This window comes from Antedon mediterranea, chromosome 4 (assembly GCF_964355755.1).
Source record: "Antedon mediterranea chromosome 4, ecAntMedi1.1, whole genome shotgun sequence".
NCBI lineage: Eukaryota > Metazoa > Echinodermata > Crinoidea > Comatulida > Antedonidae > Antedon > Antedon mediterranea.
The window spans coordinates 18,300,563-18,327,589 of NC_092673.1; the positions used below are offsets into that span (position 1 = coordinate 18,300,563).

At 32.3% G+C, this 27,027-nt stretch overlaps 2 protein-coding genes across 2 annotated transcripts; both read left to right on the plus strand.

Annotated features, from left to right (window-relative positions):
* The first annotated feature begins 278 nt into the window (after positions 1-278).
* LOC140047642 (uncharacterized) lies at positions 279-11,953 on the plus strand. The gene is made up of 5 exons (XM_072092679.1): positions 279-292; positions 642-780; positions 1,854-1,988; positions 3,339-3,480; positions 11,409-11,953. Exons 1-5 carry the CDS (start codon positions 279-281, stop codon positions 11,951-11,953), a joined length of 975 nt encoding a protein of 324 aa, XP_071948780.1.
* Positions 11,954-12,262: 309 nt separating this feature from the next.
* On the plus strand, positions 12,263-14,413 carry LOC140047643 (uncharacterized). Its single transcript, XM_072092680.1, has 6 exons — positions 12,263-12,519; positions 12,721-12,853; positions 12,988-13,020; positions 13,170-13,223; positions 13,662-14,217; positions 14,382-14,413. Exons 1-6 carry the CDS (start codon positions 12,340-12,342, stop codon positions 14,383-14,385), a joined length of 960 nt encoding a protein of 319 aa, XP_071948781.1. The 5' UTR covers positions 12,263-12,339; the 3' UTR covers positions 14,386-14,413.
* The last annotated feature ends 12,614 nt before the right edge of the window (positions 14,414-27,027 follow it).

Below are 27,027 nucleotides of genomic sequence, written 5' to 3' on the forward strand. Positions count from 1 at the left end.
CTACGCTGGGCAGGTTGGATCTGGGTGGGAATTAATGATAACAATAAGATCCAGTTTTCCTGTTTTTGGGGAAAATCCCATTACAGTACACTGTTTACCAGACTAGGCGTATAAAACCATTTCCATATCTAGCATTCACAGAAACTTACATCATCACATCATCACTTCGCGTGTACACTAAAATCAAATGTACATACGCGTGTGTGTCTCCACATCATCAAAACATAACATAGCACATGCGCATCATCTTAGTTGTTCAATCTTTGAAATTTCCAAAAATGCATATTTTCAAGTAAGTAGCCAATCGCATGCAGCTGTAACCAATCAACTGGATAATCGTATGCACCAAGAATTCTTGGTTTCAAGCTCAAGTAGTATACGTATGAAACCATAAGTGCCAAAATATTTATCTTTTTTGCCATAACACATTTTTTGTCAGAAAAACTTTTTTCTACATACCTATACTACCACTACCTACCTACCCATCAATTTTTGGGTATTTAACAAAACGCACAATACATTTTTTTTTTTGGGGCCTTTAACATTGAAAATCGTGTTAAAGATAAAAGGAAACAAAGAGCATTGAAAAGTGATGAAAAGGACATAAAGGTCGTTGATTGTATAATGTTTAATTATTTCAGTGGGTACACTTTACTAGGTCGTCTAAGAAATTTCTTTAGAGCTAGTACGACAAAAAAACTGATGTTAGTAGTTTTTGGAAAGATGCTTGCAAATGAATATCAACTTCAAATAAGACTTTGTAAGCCGTCAGATGTAAAGGTAATTACTATAATTTGTTATGTTTAAAAATTGTATTGTGATAATCTGATTCAGTTGATTAAAATAGATTACTGAGAATCTTGTATTTGGTAGATAACAATACTAATCAACAATACTAAATCTCTTTATGCAACTATTTATTTGTATTAGTATTTGTATTATTGTTTGTTTCTTGTGATATGAACTAAAAATTGAATTAAATCAATTAAGTTATTACCTATAAAAGTACCAAAAATGATTGTCAAAAAGACATTTTTAGTTTAGCATTATTTGACCGATGATTTGCTTGTTGCACAACATATTTTTTTCATGCAAATAATTTAAAGTAGCATATCTTGATAACATTTGGACTGATTTTCAGATGATATTGATATCTTTGGAATGTTGTTTTAATTATTTAAAATATCATTCTTTATTTTCACACAACTATGGAATGATCTGCTTGTGATGATCTGTAAATTCATTAACTTTGACCTTGGATTTCATCTTGTGAGATAAGATAACATTTTGTAAAAATTATCCCCTACATTAAGCTTGATTCCCACTTGGACAGAGGGTACACACAATGCAAGTGAGTTGACCAATTACAAGCAACAGTTAGGATGAAGGATCCTTAGTCAAGTTACTCTGGTTGCATTTATGCCATAGTGTCCGAGTGAGAACCAAGCTTTATATAAAAAAACGTTAGGATATACTATTTTTTTGGCTGCTTTTGAGCTGTTATTTGTACTTTACTAATATAAAATACTTTTTGATAGTGAAATTCATACCAAATTTAGCTGAATAACTGTCTATATTTTCAGAATATCAATGGTTTTTATTAGTTTTCATGGTCCAGATATATAATTATTACTCCTCTTCACCCAGTGGTGGTTAGCCCAGATAAATAGACATTTCTTTGTATCAGTTTTTTTATTGTCTTTAAATTGATTGATGATTTAATTGAATTGATTCCTGATCATTTACAAAAGAAAGAAACATAGGTTATTATTGCATTGTATAACTTACTCTTCCCTTATAAAATAAAGAAATGTGTACACAAATAGTATATTAAATATAAATATGTGTTTCAGATGATAGAAGAAGAGCACAGAGAATTGGGTGAGCAGCATTTAATAGCACCTGTACATATATTTGCTTTGTATAAAGACATGAACATTGCTGTAGCAGTATCAGAACAGGAATGGAAAATTCAGAAAGCAAAACAAGTAAATGTAATACCATTATTATACCATAGAGATATGTTCACTATAATATCTCTATGATTATACAAATTATAGGTACAGTATCACAATATTTTTATATGTTTTAGTACTGAATGTGATTTACACTTAATTGTAAACACATGAGTTTGGTGTAATGGGTATATTTGTATTGTATTTTGTATTTTATTCTTGCACATTCAACAGTGTATACACGTTGTTTGTCCAGCGGGGGCCAACTGCAGTACGTATAAAAAAATACACGTTATACGTTCAGCGACTGTACGTATAACTATCTTTTATTATACTGTACGTCCAGTGGCGGTACGTATATCCTCCCTAAATATATAAACATGATATAATAATATTCCTAAGTTCAAATCCCCTTTTTTGGTCATTTTAAAAATATTATTTTATGTTAATTAAAAAAAAAATGTTTGTGACATGACATTTCAAGTTCGACAAGGTTCTGATGGAAACTGTGACCTGTAGACAATGAAATATATTAGGTTTTTCTTTTTTTATTGTTACCTTAACCTTTGACCTAAGGCTAGGTCATCAAATCATAGTTTGAAGGGTTAATAATCATCCACCAGTCTAGCAGCAATTCAGTGCAGGCTGAAGCTTCCTCTTTATAAAACACCATTGTGTAGGACCAGATTACCGGTATTTTCTCATTTTTAGATTTCTCATTTAGACATATTCCAGGGAAAAATGTATTTTAAAATTTTGTTTAGCAATTATTGCTAATCAAACTGATTTTTTAGTTGAGAAACATAGTTTTGTATTGTATTTTTTGCTACACAATTTTAGAAATGTGTAGCAATAAGGTTGTTTTGTATAGCTTTTTGCTATGCTACACTGGCGAAATTATTCCCTGTATTCCACAGTAAAATTAATTTAGAAAAATTAATTCTGTAATGGTAAAAATTAACTATAAAAAAGCATCCATCATCCTTATCTTATAACTAATATTGAAACGTAAGATTTTGTGACACCTTACCAAAAGTCGGATTAATTTTTTTATCTATTAAACAACATCATTTGACAAATTTGTTTTTCTCCAAAAATAAAACTTTCAGACATTACATTTAGAAAACTATAAATTGGGCCAGTTGGTGACCAATATTGAGAGAGTTGATTGAAAGCGTAACCAGTATAAAAAAATATACTGCAAAATAATGGTTTTTTGACATGACCTTGAGTCAACTACTGTAGCATCTTGAATGTTGACCTTTTTTATGGTTTTTGCCAACACCACTGGTTTAAACAGTATTTTATTATAAACAGTTTATTTTAACAAACCATTGGAGCTGCTGTAACTTTTTATCTGAGTATGGCTTCTTTTTTTTCTAGACTGTCGCTGCTGAATACCTATGGCGTGAAACACCTTTGAAGACATTTCTTTTAGAAAGAGGTAATTCATCAGCAAAAGTCCTAAAGGCAACATTATTACTGTCACAAGAGTCAAATGATATTGATCCAGTAGAAGTGTATTGTAAGTATTTAAAATGCAACAAGTCTAAATTTAGAATGATGATTGTAATAAATAAAATGCAGTATTCAAATAGTGGTAATCAGACATTAACCATCCATGACTATAACTACTGTACCATTTTTAGAGTAGGGGTGGAAACAATGTAGATATTGGCTTGTTTTTTTTATCTAGCACTACAATAATAATAATAATAATAATAAGCTTTATTTAATCACGGATACTTAACTCAACTAAAAGTTGTTTTTCAGTAAGACCATGCTCAAAGGAAAACACCAACAATAATAAATGTAAAAAGCAGATATCAAATCAAATAATAAAACAATTACAGAAGCAAAAAACAAAAGCAGATAATAAAACAATTACAATGAAATAAAATGAAACAAGGATACACTTTGGTTACATTAGTCCAGTCAGTCTAATGATATACCCACCACAAATTGCAATAGTAACAAAGCAAGTATTTTTTAATTCCATATAAAGTGTAGAACGACATACTAAAAGTCATCGAAAATCCAAGCATTGGATAAAGGGGTCAGAGGTCAATGAAGGTCATTTTAAGTCAAAATTAATATTCACCATTTATTACATATATTTAACCATTTGAAATACATTATATACAAGTGTGATTTATAATCTTAATGTTGTTCGATTTATATAGCGCTTTTATACAATCAAAAGATTGTCCCAAAGCGCTGAGAGAAAAACAGAAAGAAATTACAAAGAAAAAAGATGGGGTTTTAAGAGTGTTTTGAAAACAATGATAGAGGATGGATTTTTAATAGGATCAGGAAGATTTTTCCACAGTTTAGGAGCTGCAACTGCGAAAGCTCGATCACCAGAGGTCTTAAGGCGACTGGGTGGAACAAAAAGTGCAGATGGATTAATGGTTGTCCGAAAGCTTATTAAATTTTCTATTCAGTGATATCAAACTTATTGTCATTACATTTTATTTAGAATGTCATTTTTGCTGAAAAACACAACATAATATGTCAATTTTGGCTAAAAATGTTGTTTTCGCTGTAAACAACAATGGTATACACACAGGGATACCTTGGGGTGAACATTTCAGTCCAACGCGATACACATGACCAGTTCAAGATGTAGCATGAGTGACATCTCCGTTCCTGTTGCTTCTGGATGATCTACATTCCATTTTTCCAGATAGCATTTTTTTGTTGGCATGGTTACAGAATTTATATTGGGATGTATAAGTATAATATTTTAACGATTTTTTAACCAGTAGTAGAAATACAAAGATGTTCAACAGCAGTTTGACAATGACCTCCATGTTGTATGACGTTCGGACTGTCTGGGCTGGATTGTCAACGGACCTGGTGATTGAAAAGGTTTCTATGAGAAGCATCGAAGAAAACCAGAGGTTTGACCAGAGGTAGAGGAATGAGTACATCCAGACCAAATCTGCGCTGAAATGAATGTAATGCCTTGCAATAGTATCAGGGCGCAACATAATACCTTATGGCCACACGTCAGGGATACAATGACAATTGAAAAATCAATTTGGTTACGACTCGGAGACTTCATACCATTGACACAAGAGTTACCGCAGGTGACTCGGAATATTGGCAATGTGTTATTAAGCATTGGATATTTTGGATGGATGTTAGGCCAGAAAGTCTTGCAATGTATATGACAACAAAGTCATATGTACATACAGGCAAATATGTGTGCATCGATCCTACAGTTCCAGAGGAACAACTTCCTTCTGAATAGTCTAACACATCCATCTCACTGAATGATGTCCAGTAGGCCTACATTCTAGATGGTAGTGCTCTACTGCACAGCATTCCATGGAATAGTGTAGAGATCTGCAAAAGATATTGCTCTGCCATCATAGTCTTTGATGGTTATGAAAGCGGCTCGTCCACTAAAGACGGCGCACATGGTAAGGTGGGTCAGGTGGTAGTGTCCCTGTACATTTTACCAGTGACATGTTCCACGAAAAAGGATCACTTTCTGTAACAAACAACAATTTATAAATCTTCGTAACTAGTATTTGAACAACATGGCAATGAGTGAATGCAGCTGCTGATGCAGATGTTCTTTCAGATAGTACAAAAAACCATTAAATCAGCAAACAGGAAAACATCTTGTAATATTCTTTAGACTGGAACTGGTTCAATACAACCAGTACTTTTGAGAGACGTCTGTGATAACCTTCTGTTTGCTCATGCGATACTGGTGACACAATATTACATCCAGAGTTTTCGGAATTGGAAAACAAGTGGCTCTAAAAAAAAGCTTGTCATTGCACTTATTTCTTGACATGCTGTAGTTTTCAGATGCAAACAAGCTACAAAGGATGACATTGTGGTTGCTAGAGAAAATGCTTTAGTGTGTCTGTACAATAGATGACATGGACAACGTGGAATGCCTTTGTATTATATATATTTCTATAAGTACAAACTTGCATATCGCCAACTTCATAAGCGTATCCCAACCAAGGTACTTAACATCATGTTCAAGTTCAAGTTATCTTTTAGCAATGGAGTGGGGTTGGTATGTGTACCGAGGACTGGGGATGGAAGATCAGATGATGGAAACATGGTTCCTCTACACACAGACTTAAAGCCAGCACCTGAGTATCTCCTTGAAGTATTCAGGGGTAACTAGAAATAAATGTGGTGAATGCAATGGCATTGCACTGAACTAATACCCGAATAAGAAAGTGATACTGATGACATATATATGTTTCTATTTGAAGGATTAAACAATATATAAGTTAATACATGTTGATACTAATATCATCAAAAATCTATTTAGTAAATCATAAGTTGATTCCAAATTATCAAGACGCAATAGTACATACCGCTAATTGAATTGTTCTTCTAGCTAGCATCATTTTTCCTATTTCAAGACGATACAGTAGGTACAGGAAAAACATTATTTGCACCAAATACTTCCAAAATATAGATATAATATAGAAACATAATTTAGTTTAGTCTAGTTAACATCATGTTTCCTATTGTACAGAAAAAACACAATTTTTATTAAATTTATCCGCAATGCATTATGACATATGACATTGCAGTTAATCATTTTTTAAAGGAAAAAATGAGTTTTGTTTATTTGTCAATAACTTTTTGACCTCTAAATATTAGTGTTGTAGGCCTATTATTATTATTTTTTTTTTGTAATTGCATAATAGACAGAAATATATATTCTACACATTTATATTTATATAATTGAGATTGGATTATAAAACCACAAGTTATGGGCATAAATGTTACCCCCTACCCCAAAAATATTTACGGAATAAAATCACTATCCTATAGTTGTTGAGATTACGTAAAAAATAATGTCTTCCAATTCTTCAATTTTCGGAGACTTTTAATATGTCATTCTAAACTAAATTTGGAATAAAAAAATCAATGTTTCGTTACTATTGCAATTTGTGGTGGGTTTATCTCTAACTATCACTAGATTGACTGGATTACATTGATTGGTATGATTTCGATCCAAGTCGGCCCTAAACCGTCTCGGCCAAAGTCAAGTTGGCCCCAAGTCAACTCGGCCTCAAGTCAACTCGGCCTCAAGTCAACTCGGCCTCAAGTCAACTCGGCCTCAAGTCAACTCGGCCTCAAGTCAACTCGGCCTCAAGTCAACTCGGCCTCAAGTCAACTCGGCCTCAAGTCAACTCGCCCTCAAGTCAACTCGGCCTCAAGTCAACTCGGCCTCAAGTCAACTCGGCCAAAAAATAATCGGTCAACTCGGCCCCGTTAAAGTATGGAACGCAAAAGGTGCAAATGAAGATTGGGATTGATAAAATAATATTTCTTCACAATTTTTTAACTATTAATAATTCTGACTTTTAATGAATATTAATATTTAGCAAAAAAAATAGAAATGATTTCACCAACTTTCCTTTATTTACGTTTAATAAAATTTCAAATTGCACAATTGAAAACAATTCGTAGCTGCGCCTCCCTGCGCCTTTGGCAGCTTTTTCGATATCTACAACTGCTACGTGTTTTCACTGACCGGGGGATTCCCCTTTTTTTTAAACGCAAATCATGGACAAAAACGATATGTACGATCATTTTTTCTATGGCCAAATGGTGGAACGTAGGCCTCCGTCTTCGATTTACTAAAATGCGGTACCTGCACATGTTTTTGTAACACGCGGGTACTTATATTCATATCGGCAATGAGTTCATTTTTTTATATGATATTATTTAATTATATTATTTTTTTTATTCATTTTTTTAAAAGCGTGATAGTAAGAATCATAATAATATTAAGCACTTTTTGCGTTCCATACTTTATTGTGGCCGAGTTGACAGATTAGTTTTTGGCCGAGTTGACGTGAGGCCGAGTTGACTTGAGGCCGAGTTGACTTGAGGCCGACTTGACGTGGGGCCGACTTGACTTTGGCCGAGACGGTTTAGGGCCGACTTGAAATTTTTTGAAATAATGATTACATATTTTATTTGTTATAGGCGATGTTGAGACATCAAGACCAAATCTAGGTATGTTATATTAATTATGGTAATGATGTAGATTAAGTCTGTTTTCACCTTGACCAGAGGAAAGGCATAAACCAATACATATGAGGCAGATACTAGATGCAGCGGCTGCCATAAGAGTCAGCATTGCTGATTTCAAATTTTTTCAGGTGTTATGTATAATATTAATTATGGTAATGATGTAGATTAAGTCCGTTTTCACCTTGACCAGAGGAATAGCATGCCAATATGTCTGGGGCAGATACTAGATGCAAGGGCTGCCAGCAGTTCTGATTTTAAATGCTTGATGGGACCCCAGCTACCAGACGGTCTCTCATCCAAGCTCCAACCAGGTCCAAAGTTGCTTAACTTTGGTCATCAGACAGAAAACATGATAAGGCCGTATCATATCATGCTAGAAAAACAACGTCTAGTAAAATACAGCACCAAATTTTCATTCGCGAAAACTATGAACTAAATCATCATAGGGAATTTAATGTACATATACCGACTGAAAAAAAACCAAATTGTACATTAATTATTGAAGTCAAGATGCTCCTGCGATCGTAAACGTATGCTATCGTCGTCTTGTAAAAAGAGGGACAGTCCCTTTTCGCTTGGTAATACGATGCAGTTTGTATACACGCGTCGTCGTATACGGATCATATACGGATCGTATATGGAGCGTATAATTAGGAAATTGTTTATAAATGATCGTATACGGTTCGTATATGTTTATTATGCGGGCAGGAACTTCCGAATTGACGTATACGTTTCGTATACGAAGTGGACTTCCTATACGAAACATATACGAAACGTATGTAAATCGTATACGTTCGTATACGGTTTTTTTGCAAAGGGTTGGCTGCCTTCATTTCAATGGGAAAACACACCAGTGCTGAGAGATAGATTAAATATTTTACATAATGGTTCAATTATGTAGATAGCAACAATTTTAATCATAGTTGTGGTTATTCCATCAGGTCCAGGAGATTTACCTGTTTTTAGTTTGTTAATAACAGATAATATCTCAGCACCAGTGGATTGGATATCAGTGAAATTGGCGTAGCCAGCATGCGAAATACAAGAATTATTATTTAAAAGGTGGTCAGGGTCGTCATGAGTAAAATTAGCTGAAAATCTTTTATTGAAGGCCTCAGCAATGATCTTTGGGTTGTTGACACGATTACTCTCGATGACAAAGGTATCAGTGCCGGAACTGTTTACAATGGTCATTTTTTTAAAAAAAGTTCTTTAGATAACTTTTATATGATTTTTTAATTTTAGATTTCAAGTCATTACGAATACGTTTGTATCTATCCCACTTGTCGTTATTTACAGACCTAATGGCTGCTTTATAAAATCTTTTTATTTTTCTAATTAAACTAAAAATCTCCCTTGAGGTTTTTTAGGGCACCTTTTGGCCGACCTTAGGGGCACAACATCATTAATAGCTGCAATAAATTTACATTTAAAGTTTAACCATAACTCATTCACGTCAGTGGAATCACAGTTCCAGTTAATATTTGCGAATTTTTCAATTAAACGTTGGGGAAATTTTAGAAAAATCATAAAAAATACCCGCTGGTCTTGAAATGTACTCCTTTAAGATACAAAGTTTGAAGGAAACTCCTTCATGATCACTGTCAACACCTGGATGATGTTGAATATCAGCTACCATATCAGTACTACTAGAGTAAACATGATCGATAATTTTATTAGCCGAATTCTTATTGTAATGCGTGTAAAAGTTAACACATTGCCTTAGATTTAAGACGTCTATTGTGTTTTGCATATTTCGTTGTTCCGTTAAAATTGTGGCAGTAGATTTAAAATTAATGTTAAGGTCACCTGCAATAATTATTAAACTGTACAAATAGGCGTCCACTAACACTTGATCGACACATTCCTGGAGCTTTTCGAAGAAATCCACTCTGCTATCCGGAGGTCTGTACAGCGTCCCTGCTAAAATGTTCCCGTGTTTGCTTTCAATTGTATACCATATTAGCTCGATTCCGGGACAGGAATAATTAAGACATGGTGTCAAATGCCTCAAATAAACGCCACCATTCCTTCAATAGAACACCATGTGGAACAAACGCCCCGCCACATGCATTTACACAATAATTGTATCACGTCAACACATTTCATTAACTACCATAATCTACAATTTACCAAGCATTTTGACATAATTTTATCACTTTTTGATATTAATTGTGCTGTATTTTTTTACATCTAGGTGGTATTTATTTGATTATACATGTTACCATATTATACCCCAAATAAAGATGCCTCCTTTCCCCCTAAAAACCCTTTTGAACAATAAATGGCTGGGGCGTTTAATCGGATACATATGGCAAGTTACTTCTAGCATTCTGAAAAGAACTGTTGAGCTTAACGTTTCTATCAAAATGTCCTCGGGGACAGCAATAACTAGTACTTGAAATTAAAACAATTTAAAGTATCAGTTATTGCATAACATTACTGTCTACGGATAAGTTGTGTAGATATGTTTTTTGTTTGAAGCATTAGTAATAGTATTTCTGTTCATCTTTTAACTACATTTTCTATTACAATGAATGTAAATATGTATATTTCGAACAATTTAAGTTTCTACGACCAGTACTTACAGAGATATGAAGATGCCCTGGTATGTGGGTCAAAGGTCAGAAATGGCATTTCTGATCATTTTTGACTAAAATGCTCCATTAGATGGAATATAAATGCATGCCTTCTGAACATTTTGAGACCAAAATTGACTTGCTGCGACCAGTGGTTGCCGAGATACAAGTACCTTTTTTTATTTGTTCATATAACCCTTGACCTTGACCTTTTGTAACATTTTTAAAAATGTGTAACAAATAAAATATATATTTCGAACAATTTAAAACCAAATTCAAGTGTCTACGACCAGTAGTTACGGAGATACATACATGCCCTGGGTTATGGGTCAGAAATGGAATTTTCGGTTATTTTTTACTAAAATGTCCTATTAGACTGAATATAAATATAATTGCATATAAATACAATGAAAAGTAATTTAGTCATGTTGAGAGTCATTAGTTCTATTTAATTAATTTATCAATCTTACGAAATAAATATTTAACGTTCATCATATCTAGACGTAAAAAGTCTAAACATAATTTAAAAACACAGTGTAAATATCTACAATAGAATGAGTATTGTATATACTGTTCATATAATTATGAATAAGCTAGTGTAATGTTGATCCACAACAGAAACTGGCCACAATGAAAAAAAAAACAATGAAAAGCTTTTTTTGTTATGTAACTTTTCTATAATTATAACTATAATATATAAATAATTTCTGCATGGTAAAAATAAACACATGTGTATGATACATCAAGGTGAAATAAAACAATTTGCATTGTGTAATGAAGACAATTGTGGCAATGACTATTTATCAAATACCATTAAAGTAATATCTTAATTTCTATTCTGCAGATCAAATTATGGAAGTAATTGTGGATTCTACTGGTGGAATGCTTCATCTTAAGGAGGCAGACATAAAGTTGGAGATACATTCTGAAGCAATTGAAGGGAAGAAAGTTAAAGTAACGCTAGAACATTGTTTTGAGGAAACAGACATGCCTGTACTTCATCCTCGTGAAACCATTATATCACCTATTGTTAAATGTGGACCAGAAGGCACCATCTTCAACAAGCCCTGTTTACTGTCATTTCCACACGATGCTGTAAATGAAGAGAATTGGGAATTCACTCTACTTGTTAAAGATCGCATTCAAGATGATTGGAAACAAATAGCATTGAAAAGTGATGAAAAGGATGTTCATTTTACTTTAAGCAAAGGTCTATGTTGTATAACGTTAAATCATTTCACTTGGTATACACTAAGGGGTCTAGGAAAATTATTTCGTGGTATGAAAAAAATGTCATTATTAGTTTTTGGAAAGATGCTTGGTGTTGAATATCAACTTGAAACAATACTTTGTAAGCCGTCAGATAATCAGGTAATTACTATTTGTTAAACTGCATTTGAATAAGGTATATATCTTGTTTTACTGTTTAAAATATTGACATTAACTATTAAATACAGTAGTTGCTTTGTCACAATTTATTCTAGAAAGGATAGATTGTATTTTATCAATAATTCTGTAGCTAGAGAAAACATTGAATTAATTAAATTAAATTGTCATTTTATTTATTTTAAATATGAAAAGTGCAAGAAAAAAAATGCATTGAGATACACCTAACTCCAGACCTGGGTGTTCACAGGCACCTACAGTTAAAATTATTATCATTTTATGTAATAATTAACTACACTGTCAAGATGTAAACATGATTGCATTGTCTAGCCTGCTCTTCCTTCGAATAATTATCAAGAAACAATGTACCAATAAAAATAACATATTCAATGTGTTGTTTGTACAGTATTAAATATATATTTCAGGCAATAGAACAAGAACACATGCGAAGTGGTGAGCAGATGTTAAGATCACCTGTAGAAATACTCTCTATGTATAATGACATGAAAATTACTGTTGAAGTATTAGACAAGAAATGGAAAATTCAAGAGACCTCTAAAAAACCACAGGTAAAAACATGTGTTGAATAAAAATGTAATAATGTAATACTATATACATTATTATACAAATTATAGATATTATACAGCATCACTATGGTAGGTTGAAATGGTGAAGAATATAATTATATTAAATCTAGGACCCTAGAATAGGCAGCTGAGTAACTTAATCAACAAACTACAACTCTGCGCATCAAATGACTTTTTTTGTAGATTGTCCCCGCTAATTACCTATGGCATACAAGACCAACAAAGACATTTCTTTTAATAAGAGGTAATTCATTATTAAAGGCAAGAGTGTTACTGTCACAGAAGTCAAATGATATTGATCCAGTACTTGTGAATTGTAAGTATTTGAAATGCTTTGGTAAAAAAACAAACGCGATGTGTTCATAAAACACAGTAATAGTGTCTTTGGTTGCATATATACAAATAATCTGTGTTTGTTTTTTATTGAAAAAATTATTTTATTTGTTACAGGTGTTGTTAATACAACATCAAAACAAACCTTGGGTATGTTATTATTTATTCTATTGTACTAATCTATACGTTGTTATAATGTTCCATTCCACAGAACAGAAAACTGGCATTCTATACTACAAAAATGTACCTTTAGTGCTACCAATAAATAAGATTTAAAATCTCATTTTGATTATTTATAGGCATTAGTAAGGACATAAATGAAGGAGCATCATTGGGTAACCTATGGCATCCAAGTAAGTTACTATTATACAAATAATGTAGATAATATTATGGTTATTGTTGATTAACAAGTTTTAATACTGTAATGATAATATTTGTGAAAATGATGATAATGCTCCTTTAGAATCATAGTAGTTCTCTATAAAATGTAAGACTGTGTTAAATGCAAGGAATATAATTTATTTATTTGAAAATACCTCCCGAAAGATAAGCAATAGTTATATGTTATAAGGTACAAGGCATAGACAGTTAAAAAGGTCATCATAATATAATTCTACAAATACTTTGTAAATCATTCAAAATTATGAAGAATTTACATTGTAATTTTACAGTAGAGGGGAGAAAAACAACAAAAACAAATGTATATATTATTTTTACTCAAACTCATTTTGATTGGAATCAGTAAAAATAATAATCATTTTCAAAATAATGACCAGTAATTTTATTTGCAGATTCTAAAACTTATGACAATTTCCGAATTCTAAAAGCTAATCTTGGTAAATGCTTTGGAGGGGAAAAATGCTGTTGGATAAGGTTCCTACTATTTAATAAGTTGGATGTTGGTGAAATTACTAATCAAGATTTTAATGCAAATGACTTGCTCAATGAACTTGAAGACAAAGGTTTAATCTCACCAACCAATGTTAATTTGCTGTTAGAGGTCACGAAAACATCTGAAATAGCACAAGCCAAAGATCTTGTATCAAAGTATATAACAGACAACAAGGTTGAGAATAAACATACTGGTAAAACCAAGTTGTCACCTTACAGAAAGCGACTGTTTAAGGCCCTGAAACAAGTTGACCAAGATGCATTACGTAATGTTACTTCTTTCTACGAGTTAAGAAGATATAACTTCTCCAATGTATGGAATGCAGTTCTCCATCTGGAGATGAATGGAAGATTAACAGATGATCCAGACAAAATACAAACGTTTGCAGATTGTGTTGGAGGAATGGCAGGAAACATGCTGAACACGTTTAATGTTCTTACTGAACCATTCCCAAGGTAATTGTAATGTAAACTATTCATATCTTTCATTTTTGTTTTAAAATGTTACATGGTGGTAATTTAATTTGTCAATTTGATAATAAATTGTTATTTCTATAGTTATTATAAATATACTACTGAATTTATTACATAATATTTTAATTACTCTTCAACTGTTTTAGTTGAACAATGACTTTTTACAGTTGATTGCAGACTTTGCAAAACGGTTTGATGAACGTGGACTCCTTAACAGCCTACAACTTACAAGTTCTATTCATAGAAATGGTAGATGTTGCAGTATATACAGTACCCACTAGACTAGACTCATTATTGTAAAACAGATAGCATCTGACGATCATAGGTATGGAAGGCAACAAACCTGGCAAAAACCACTTTGCAACAATGTCTTTGTGGCCTTTTTGAGATAGCCCTGTTAAATTGAATTTTGAATAATTTCAACTGTATTATTACAGAACCCCTATTAAGGGGACACCTTTGCGACCCAAAAAATTGTTCCCGTAATATGGTTTTTAGGGTGGGGAAGGTGCTTGGCCGGAGGAAAAAAATATACCAAAAACAATAATTTAACTGTCAAGCCAGAGAAAGTATCATAATTGTTATCATAATTATTATGATATCCATTTTTTTTATAGAAATGAATAACTATTTGGTATTTTTGTTTGTTTTTGTAATGGAAAAAAATTGTTGGTCTTCCTATTTGAAAATGGACTTTTTGGATTTTTACGATAAATGACAAAAATTGTATTTTAAATCAAGAAATCATGTAATAATTGGACCCATGACAACCTAAGTGTATCGTAACCAAGACAATAATGTGTTCCATTCAACAACACAATTTGTTGTGGATAAATCTAAAAGCTGTAGGAATCCCTGTATTGATAGTACAGGGATTTTAACAACACAATTTGTTGTGGATAAATCTAAAAGCTGTAGGAATCCCTGTATTTATAGTACAGGAATTTTAACAACACAATTTGTTGTGGATAAATCTAAAAGCTGTAGGAATCACTGTATTTATAGTACAGGGATTTTAACAACACAATTTGTTGTGGATAAATCTAAAAGCTGTAGGAATCACTGTATTTATAGTACAGGGATTTTAACAACACAATTTGTTGTGGATAAATCTAAAAGGTGTAGGAATCCCTGTATTTATAGTACAGGGATTTTAACAACACAATTTGTTGTGGATAAATCTATAAGCTGTAGGAATCACTGTATTTATGGTACAGGGATTTTAACAACACAATTTGTTGTGGATAAATCTAAAAGCTGTAGGAATCACTGTATTTATAGTACAGAGATTTTTACAAAAAATTACCAAATTGTTAATGATAACTATTAATGATGTGCAATTGTCAGTCTGTGTTAACTGTCACCATTTTTAATTCATATTTTGCGATATCAATGTTGTCATTCTTCATGCTGCATTTTGGTTAAAGTGTGGCCTACTGTACTTAATAGGCCTAACAATAAATATAATAAGTCAATTCACATTAATATTTTGTTCTTTCTTTTCTAAGTTTGCAAAAAACAAAACATGACAAACACATATGTGTTTGTTCTGTTTTGTTTTTGTAATTTTAAACAAATTTACATTAATTATAAATAACTAACATGTGCATATTATTCAAATGAGACCAGGTAAACGGAAGTACAGAATGATGTTTAAATATAATGAATTGAATAAATAAATTTGTTTGTACAGAACTGAATTATATTTTTTATATGAATGAATTTTCTAATACCTGTTTGTTAAAAATGAAATGTTTTATATTTTGATATTTTTCACTTTTAATTCAATTTTGTAAATTAAAACTCAATTGAGTATTTATGCTGCTGTGTTTTAATGTTTATATTCATATTTTTTTAATAAATACTAATGAATGAAAAGCTTTTTTGTGTTTGTAAGGATTGTGTGTTTGTTTGGAAGGGGGAGATTTTAACATCGAGGTGATCATTATACTGTATCAAAATGTACGTGCTTTGCTATTCATTGTATATTATACAAAATATCCATTCCACCAATCCAGAGAGTAATAAAGTTCTTCGTAGACAAATGGTGGTTGCGCCCTCTATAAAAAATAAAAGTTTATTCACCCAACAAACCACTCTCACAACATGTCGAAGAATGTCAAACACAAGAAGTAAGTTTTTGTTTCATCCTAGGCCTACCTACTTAGTACTATATTATATCAGCCTAGATAGGCCTATAGGCCTAGCTAGGCTAGTTCTAACTAGCTGGGGCAGGCCCTACCTCTAGTTATCAAAGGCTTTTAGCCCTTAGCTAGGCCTATACTAGTGGGCCTAGAGTAGAATAGAGACAGGCCTGCTGAGGGAGTCGCCACAACTTGTCGTTAGAGAACAGACATCAACTGCATTGTGATTGGTCCTAAGACGAACATAAACACATGGATGGATGAGGATATTTTAAAGGGGGATTCTGGGTTTAAAATTGCTTTTAAATATCGTTTTTTATTAAATAAAAAATATTATAACTAGGCCTAGCCGCCTATACTTACTTACTAGGCCTATATATACAAACTAAACTAACACTATAGTATAGTATACGGATTAGGCCAAGTTGAGCCGCCGACAAGTTAAGCCGCGCGCCACCAGAAAAACGTTATTTTCTATGAAACGCCAAATGCTAACTTTTGCCGGTGCTTGTTTCTATTTAATAGAAGTTATATTTATATAGATATAGATATAACGATGTATACGGTATTCAAAAGTTTATATATCATGGTTTTTAGTATATATTAAAATTATTAAATATTATAGCGTATAATAAAAGAAATAATTATGAAAATCTGACTTGTAGATCCCAAAATGTAAGGCCTAAAACATCACCCAAAATGATCGTTTTTAGCCAAAAATGATGTAAGTAAGTATGCACTAGGCCTACTCCATTTTTCGGTAAAATAATTACATAAAATCACCGTTTTTTAGTAAAATATTTTGTGTATTAAGATTGTAAAATTCAATAAAATATGATATTAAAAGATAGTAAATAAAAAATAATAATTATTTAACCTCATTCGAATATCAATACTCTATAGTCCTGACAGACAATGTGATTTTACGTGGTAGGCTTACACGCGAGAAAAATATTATGGAGTACACTGCATTTTTACCTTGAAAGATTAAAAACAATTAAATTATTAAATATGACTACTTTCCTTTGCTGTGTTGTTATGGTGGTTCAAACCAACAAAATTGTAGAATGTAATTATATATTCTTTATTTTCATGACACAATAAACCTAAAGACCATGAACTTATGTACTAGGACACCACTCTATCACTACGCGAAATGTCGTAAAAGACGCACTGGGCGTTTCATAGAAATTACCGGCGGCTCAACTTGTCGGCGGCCCAACCGGTCATATGCCGTATATACATACATACAATCGGAATTAAAACATGTTAAACTTCAATACATCTAAACTAAATACTACAGTACAATCAAAATCAAAACATATTAAAAATTACAATACAATCGGAATTAAAACATGTTATTGTTAAACTACAAAACAACTAAACTAAATATCACAATCGGACGAGCATAATTGAAGATTTATTGACATAATTTATAATTATATGTTTTTTGTTTGTTTTACTGATCACCTGATACATTTACATTAAATGTTAAATGTAAATAAATGAAACGAATGTAGATACAGAAACAAAATCATAATGGTAACAGATTCATTGACGTAATTATGTTTATTTGTTTTACTGATTACCTGATACATTTACATTTAATATTAAATGTAAATAAATGAAACGAATATAGATACCATAGTTAAACAAAATGGTAACAGATTCATTGATGTAATTATTATGTATGTTTGCTTTACTGATCATCTGATAGCCTACATTTACATTTAATGTTAAATGTAAATAAATGAAACGATTGTAGATACAGAAACAAAATGGTAACGGATTCATTGACGACATATTTATGTATTTTAGTTTTTTGTTTTACGACGACTCGGCTATACTAGTTGAACCTATTTCCCATCTTTTTATAATGGTATAGTCCATACAAGTCGAGGTGGCCGAAAATGGCACCTGATCCTATTGTTTTAATGGCAGGTCTTTCTTCAGAAGGGCCTAGACCTAGAATTTTTTATTTAGCCAGGCTAGGCCTAGGCCTAGCCTACACAGACAGCCAATACGGCGCTAGGCCTACGCCCATAATCTAGTAACTAGGCCTAGCCTAGGCCTACTAGCTAGGCCTAGTAGTACTGTACGTAGAGAGGCATTAGGGCCAGGGGTAGCCTTCTACCTAGGCCTACTATTCTCTTTTAATCTAGGCCCTACCTTGTAGGCTAGCCTAGTAATAATGATGTAAGGCGATCAGAGAAACTTAAACCAATAGACGATTTTCGTGCTACGGAAGCCATCTTGCAGAATATGTACAACAAATAAAACATATATTTAGATTAATATTAAGATAATAAATGTTTGCTGATGTCTTTAATATGACTGATAGCCCCCTGGACCAGTCCAGATCAAATTTGAGATAACAAATTAGGCCTATTATAAGAGATCTGTGGAGCCCAAAAGTCTTTAGTATGACTTTGTAGTCCCCAAAACATTTTTTCATAGCTTTCATTCAATCACCATACTACTGTTATTGAGATTAAATAGTAAAGTTCATTAATAATGGATACAAAAGAAACATATTGTGGTTTTGGTTTACAAGTTGAAATAATTAATTAGGCCAGACAAAATATATTGTTAAGTTACCACTCTTCCCTGATTTTTTTAGCCTCTTCTCTTTTTCTTTTCTGAGTGACAACAAAATAACTAACAATTACGATAAATCATTACATTTTATTTTACCAACAGGAACAATTTTATTACATTAAATAGTTTCTTAAAGTTGAAAATAGTGATTCATTTGTTCGTGTTTGAAGGAATTAGTATCACTTTATTTCAAGATGGTAGCATAAAACAATATTGATGACCTATTAAAGCATAGTACTTTAGTAAAAAAAAAAAAGCCCTTGATGCTTAACAAGTATATATTTTTTGACCTTATAAAACAGGTATTCTAAAATGTGAAACCTCAATAGAGTATGATTTAAACACTAGCATTCGTTTCCTTTCTTTTTGAATAATTGAAGTCGTGAATAATTATGTTTTAACTTCCTGTTTTTGCAGTTAAAGCCCCATTCCCTACGTTTTTTAGATCTAATTTAAGATCACAAACTATATTTAATGTAAAAATAATACTATATGGTCCTATTGCGATTAAATTTTTCGTCTTTAAACGGTTAAAAATGTGAAAAATAAATCGATTCTAATAATTATAGCGGCCCGCTATAAATCCCAAAATGCATTGCGCGCAGATTGATATTTTTGTTTTTCACCTGTAATTCGCCCACTTTTCGATCGATCGTGAAGCCAAAACAAATGGAAGACTCCTAACTTTTCAGCGAAAATACCGGGTTTTCCCCAATTTGTATCAACGGAGTCTGGCAAAAATAGAAAGACAATTAATGCAGCAACTATACAACGTCAGGGTAGGTATATAGCTAGCGTACGATGTTCGTACGTTATCGATGTTTACCAGCTAGGCCTACAAAACTAAGCCTAGCTAGGCTAGGCCTAAGACCGTCCACGAGAGGTCGATCGCCGCGAGCTACTTAGGTAGTGCATTGTTTCTCACTTTTTATCATAATTTACCATAAAACGTACATTTAAGACAAGGAATGACATGGTTTAATGTTTTTAAAGTGATATATATGTATTATTTTCCAAAAAACGTCCAAAATTGCAGGGAAGGGGTCTTTAAGTATTTTGCAAGATTGTTTGAGGAAGTCAGTATTGTATTTGGTGAATATTCATTTATTTATATTCAAACACAGTAAAATATTGTACATGGTTTGAAATTATTTTTGTTTAAAAAAAAATATAAAAATCAGTTAAGAAGGTTAAAATTTTGTAAATACAGATAAAGCACATATAAATTCAGATAAAATACATCATTTAAAATACAAAATACAAGTAAGATTGGTGTGTGTAAGGGAATAGCATAAAATGACTACTGTTTCCATGTTTCATTGAATTGCCTCATTACAGTAGGGAGAAACGAGTTTCTCATCCTATTGGTTTTCCATCTTGGGTACACTAAACGCCTTGACAATTGCTAAAAAATCACTCACCTGAACCGCATGAGCGCGCAGTAAGCTCTCTATTTGTTAGAGAAAGAAGACAGGGTTTTTAGTCAAAATAACGATTTAGATTTATCTGCCAATTGTGATATCGATGTTTCACAAATAAGTAGTATATTATGCTATTGAAATTAGTAAATTTTAGGTCATAATTTATTATTTCAAGCCCAGCTAGGCCTTCCTCTAGTAAGCCAGCCTTCAATTGGGCGAAAACATGCAGCCTGTCCACCAGGCTACTAACGAGATAGGCTAGTTTGTCTAGCCTAGGCCTAATATCGTCAAATGGTCATGATTAGAATGTCAAATGTCCACAAAATTTACGTTACTATTTATTTAGTATTCTTTCAAATAAATACAACTTGTAATGCAAACTTATGAACCAGAAAAAAAATGTTGTATTTTGTTTGTAATAGTCTCTGATTTCCTACATATTTAAATAACTGTACAGGAAGTAATATAATAGAACATTACATTATTGTTTCAGGTGCTGAAGGGTTAAGGGGGTGATTTATTATTTATTATTTTATTACCTGCCTTCACTATCCAATCAATGTATATGTCATCTTCTATCTATCTTCTATCTATCTAGGCAATTAGTTCATCCATTGTTGAATGAAGCCCTCCTCATAACATTTCCATTTCTGTCTAATTCTTGCTGTCCTAGTCCATGCAGCCGTTCCAATGTATGTTGTTAGATCATCTCTCCACCTTCTTTTTTGTCTTCCTCTTTTCCTCTTTCCTACCCTTGGTTGCCATTCTGTTAATCTGTATGTCCATCTATTATCTTGAAATCTCGCCACATGCCCAGCCCATCTCCATTTTGATTGTCTTACTTTCTCCATTATATCTTTAACACCTGTCTTTTTTCTTATGATTGTATGATTTACCCTGTCTCGAAGCGATAAGTTCATCATCTTCCTTTCCATTGCTCTTTGAGTAGTTGTAAGTTTCTGTTCAAGTTCCTTTGTTATTGCCCATGTCTCTGAACCATATGTCATACTTGATAGCACACATTGGTTAAATAATTTCTTTCTCAGTGACATTGGTATACTCTTGTCAGTCAACATGTGTTTGTGTCTGCCAAAATTCATCCATCCTGCTTTTATTCTTAACATAACTTCTTCCTTCGTGGTGTCTTCCATTTTCAGTGTTTGTCCTAGATATTTATATTCTTCCACTTTTTCTAGTTTCCGGCCCTCTATTTCAATGTCTTCCTGTGTGTCAAAGTTAGTCATGTATTTTGTTTTGTCTTTGTGCATAGTAAGTCCGATTGATTTACTCTCCTTATTCAGACTTGAGAGTTGGTTTTTCATATCTGCAACTGATGTTGAAATCAATGCCACGTCATCCGCAAAACGAAGGTCTGTAAGCATTTCTCCATCAATAGTTATACCTCCATTAAGCTGAGCCTTTTTGAATACTTCTTCGATGGTTGCTGTGAATATCTTTGGGGACAGAGTATCACCTTGTCGTACCCCCCTCTGTATATGAACCTCTCTTGATATATCATTATCAATATGGATTCTGGCTATTGCATCAGTGTAGATATCTTCTATGATTCTGACGTAACCTTCATCAACATTTATTTTTCGGAGCGCCTCAAACATATCCAAATGATCAATAGAATCGAATGCCTTTTGGTAATCCACAAAGCCAAGACAGAGTTTGAGTTGGTATTCACTTGCCTTTTCAATTAGCTGGTTTATTGCTTGTAGATGATCTATTGTCGAGTACCCTGCTCTGAAACCTGCTTTTTCTCTAGGTTGGTTGTTGTCTAAAACATCTCTTATTCTGTTATGGATTATTTTAGTGAAGATTTTGTACAGATGAGACAAGAGGCTAATGGGACGGTAGTTTTTAACATCTGCTTTGTCCCCTTTCTTGAACAAAAGAATGATCTTGGCTTCTTTCCATGCTCTTGGTATCTTCTGTATCACTAAGATTTGGTTGAAAAGTTTTATTAGCTGTTGGATTATCTCCTCCCCTCCTTGCTTGATGATGTCGCTTGTAAGTTCATCGTTTCCTGGTGCTTTATCATCCTTCATGCTCTTTAATGCTTCCTCCACTTCTTTTTCCAGTATCGGTGGTATATCTGTCATCTACTATAGTGTAATTAATTGTATAAACAGCCCCTTTAATTTAATGATATATTCAGCTTTCATCATCTATGCCATTTTCATCTATTCTATTTTCATCATCTATTCATCATTGATAGAAATTTCTTTGATGCAATTTTCATCATAACCAATAAATTGCGTAAGCGATGTTTCATAGATTCTGGTTTCACCAAAATATGTTCTGCTTGATGTTAATGAATAGTTTTCAGTTATGACATCGAAGAGAGCTTAGTTGTACAATCTTCATGGTAAATTCAAGCTAATTTACTACTGATGTTTATACTATGTATGCTGGTTTTGCATAAAATTGCATATAAGCAAGCTGCATCACTTTAATCGTCCCTAGATAATTATACTAATTTATCTAAATAAATGATATTAAAGCTTGTTAATATTTATTTATTATACCATAGTAAAAATTATTTTCACAGCATAGGTTTATAGTATTACTGTATGTTGACCAGGTTTATATAAGATGTTCCATCCACAAATTTTAGAGAATGGCAGGCACTAAATCAACCGAAACAAAAGTAACATTGATAAAAAAAAAAGATTCTTGACAATCACAACAGGTTCAATGCAGATCACTTAACCTTAAAGAAGGCAAGACTGATTGAGGAAGTAATGTAATTCACAGAATAAGGAAAGAGGGTGTTGGCCCTTGGTATAACAATAAGCATCTTATAATAGGCAGCTTCTATGATCGGACTGTGCAATTTTGAATGTAATGTTATTTTATCATGTATGTTTCTTTAGATTCAGTGTGTAAATGTGAGTTGTAATAGTATAGTTATTTATTTCATTTTATAATACTGTATTTTTACTTGTTGTAATTGTACAATGATCGTTTAGTATCAAACAGTATTTATACGATTAATTAAAGACACCTTCCCTACGTTTTTCAGATCTATTTTAAGATCACAAACTATATTTAATGTCAAAATAATACTATATGGTCCTATTGCGATAACTTTTTTCGTCTTTAAATGGTTAAAAATGTGAAAAAATGTGAAAAATAAGTCGATTCTAATAATTATAGCGGCCCGCTATAAATCCCAAAATGCATTGCGCGTGGATTGATATTTCTGTTTTTCTTCTGTAATTCACCCACTTTTCGATAAGTAGTATATTATGCTATTGAAATTAGTAAATTTTAGGTCATAATTTATTATTTCAAGCCTAGCTAGGCCTTCCTCTAGTAAGCCAGCCTTCAATTTGGCGAAAACATGCAGCCTGTCCACCAGGCTACGAACGAGATAGGCTAGTTTGTCTAGCCTAGGCCTAATATCGTCAAATGGTCATGATTAGAATGTCAAATATCGACAAAATGATACTATTTATTTAGTATTCTTTCAAATAAATACAACTTGTAATGCAAACTTATGAACCAGAAAAAAAATGTTGTATTTTGTTTGTAATTAGTTTCTGATTTCCTACATATTTAAATAACTGTACAGGAAGTAATATATAGAACATTACATTATTGTTTCAGGTGCTGAAGGGTTAAGGGGGTGATTTATTATTTATTATTTTATTAGCTGCCTTCACTATCCAATCAATGTATATGTCATCTACTATAGTGTAATTAATTGTATAAACAGCCCCTTTAATTTAATGATATATTCAGCTTTCATCATCTATGCCATTTTCATCTATTCTATTTTCATCATCTATTCATCATTGATAGAAATTTCATTGATGCAATTTTCATCATAACCAATAACTTGCGTAAGCGACGTTTCATAGATTCTGGTTTTACCAAAATATGTTCCGCTTGATGTTAATGAAAGTTTTCAGTTATGCCATCGAAGAGAGCTTAGTTGTACAATCTTCATGGTAAATTCAAGCTAATTTACTACTGATGTTTATACTATGTATGCTGGTTTTGCATAAAATTGCATATAATCAAGCTGCATCACTTTAATCGTCCCTAGATAATTATACTAATTTATCAAACTAAATGATATTAAAGCTTGTTAATATTTTATTTATTATACCATAGTAAAAATTATTTTCACAGCATAGGTTTATAGTATTACTGTATGTTGACCAGGTTTATATAAGATGTTCTATCCACAAATTTTAGAGAATGGCAGGCACTAAATCGACAGAAAAAAAAGTAACATTGATAAAAAAAAAAGATTCTTGACAATCACAACAGGTTCAATGCAGATCACTTAACCTTAAAGAAGGCAAGACTGATTGAGGAAGTAATGTAATTCACAAAATAAAGAAATAGGGTGTTGGCCCTTGGTATAACAATAAGCATCTTATAATAGGCAGCTTCTATATTGGACTGTGCAATTTTGAATGTAATGTTATTTTATCATGTATGTTTCTTTAGATTCAGTGTGTAAATGTGAGTTGTAATAGTATAGTTATTTATTTCATTTTATAATACTATATTTTTACTTGTTGTAATTGTACAATGATCGTTTAGTATCAAACAGTATTTATACAAATAACTAAAGACACCGATCCCTATGTTTTTTAGATCTATTTTAAGATCACAAACTATATTTAATGTCAAAATAATACTATATGGTCCTATTGCGATAACTTTTTTCGTCTTTAAATGGTTAAAAATGTGAAAAATAAGTCGATTCTAATAATTATAGCGGCCCGCTATAAATCCCAAAATGCATTGCGAGTGGATTGATATTTCTGTTTTTCACCCACTTTTCGATCGATCGTGAGGCCAAAACTAACTTTTCAGCGAAAATACCGGGTTTTCCCCAATTTGTATCAACGGAGTCTGGCAAAAATATAAAGACAATTAATGCAGCAACTATACAACGTCAGGCTAGGTATATAGCTAGCGTACGATGTTCGTACGTTACCGATGTTTACCAGCTAGGCCTACAAAACTAAGCCTAGCTAGGCTAGGCCTAAAGACCGTCCACGAGAGGTCAGTCGCCGCGAGCTACTTAGGTAGTGCATTGTTTCTCACTTTTTATCATAATTTACCATAAAACGTACATTTAAGACAAGGAATGACCTGGTTTAATGTTTTTAAAGTAATATATATGTATTATTTTTACAAAACGTCACAAATTGTAGGGAAGGTGTCTTTAATGTTTTATATTCTAATGGTACAAACAATGGCATCTAGTGTTAATATGTCAACAAATGACCAAACAATCCTATAGGCCTAGCTAGTAATAGCAATTAGCCTAGCAAGGTAGAAAGGCAACAATTCTATTACGAAATTTCGACAGGCAACTGAAACTTATCTACTAATTCTAAAAACTAACTAAAGGATTGACTAATTCTGGTAGAGATTAAAGATTAAGAGATTAATTAATCAAAATCATAAAAACAATCTAAAGCTATAAATTGAATTGCTTTTTTTGTCTAATTTAATACATGTATCTCAAACCATAGAGATATTACTATAATATCGATCTCTATGCTCAAACCTGCCAACTTTTTCAGTGGCCAATGCGTGAGACATTAAATTAAATTGTATATAGCGCCCTCTATGTTATAATAACTTGAAAAACGCCCTGAGCTGTATGTTAAATTTTTTGCCGAATTGAGTTTGGCTTTCCTGTACTACTGTACCTCAACCATAAAATACAAATAAACATAGGCTTTAATAGGCCGGTCATTCTAATTACCAAAATCAACCGAAAACAACCAAAACAACTGAAAACAGCCATAAACAACCAAAAACAACCGAAAACAAAATAAAATAATCTAAATACCGAAAACAAACCGAAAACAAAATAAAATAATCTAAATACCGAAAACAAACCGAAAACAAAATAAAATAATCTAAATACCGAAAGCAAATTTGTATATACATTTTTAATGTCGCCCTCTACTGATGGGTGTTTCTAGAGTTAAGACCATGACAGAGAGAAGGTTAAGACCGTGTGCGCAAAAGCCAAGGAAGACCCTACGAAATGGTAGTGTGCACAAAATACAACTAAAAATCGTACAATCAATCATTGATAACATCGCATTTACTTACATACAGAATCTATGAAAATATTTTAATTTTAGTCATTTCGATTTTTGATCCAGAAACCAACGCATTTACTCCTCACAATAATTGTGAATACGTTAATCCATAGTATAGAAAGTAAATTGACTATGGTTAATCATGATCAATTTAATTATAGATTTTCAAAGATAATAATACAAAAATGATATTTTTAAGAATATTGATAACATTAGGGACTATAAAGTATACTTAAAAGAAGCTCACGATAAAGGATTCACAATAAAATCTATTCAGTAAAATTACCGTAGTCGAGTAAATAACGTTTTTATCCTTAATCACTTCAGTATAGTGATGAAAACGCAAAGTTAGGTAAAATCATGCTTTGTTTTTGAAAATCTAAAGACTAAAAACGAAATGTGTTAGATTTTGTAAGTAAATGTAGTCTACGGTGTATATCATTGAATTTGTACAATTTTTTTTAGTTGTATTTTGTGCACACTACCATTTCGTAGGATCTTCCTTGGCTTTTGCGCGTGTGGTTTTCTCTCTGTACG

Coding starts and splice junctions, on each gene's coding strand:
- LOC140047642 (XM_072092679.1), top strand. Junction 1,989..3,338: donor AAATTCAGAAAGCAAAACAA/GTAAATGTAATA, acceptor TTTTTTTTCTAG/ACTGTCGCTGCTGAATACCT. Junction 3,481..11,408: donor TGATCCAGTAGAAGTGTATT/GTAAGTATTTAA, acceptor TCTATTCTGCAG/ATCAAATTATGGAAGTAATT.
- LOC140047643 (XM_072092680.1), top strand. CDS start 12,340: ATGTGTTGTTTGTACAGTATTAAATATATATTTCAGGCAATAGAACAA. Junction 13,021..13,169: donor AACATCAAAACAAACCTTGG/GTATGTTATTAT, acceptor GATTATTTATAG/GCATTAGTAAGGACATAAAT. Junction 13,224..13,661: donor GGGTAACCTATGGCATCCAA/GTAAGTTACTAT, acceptor TTTTATTTGCAG/ATTCTAAAACTTATGACAAT.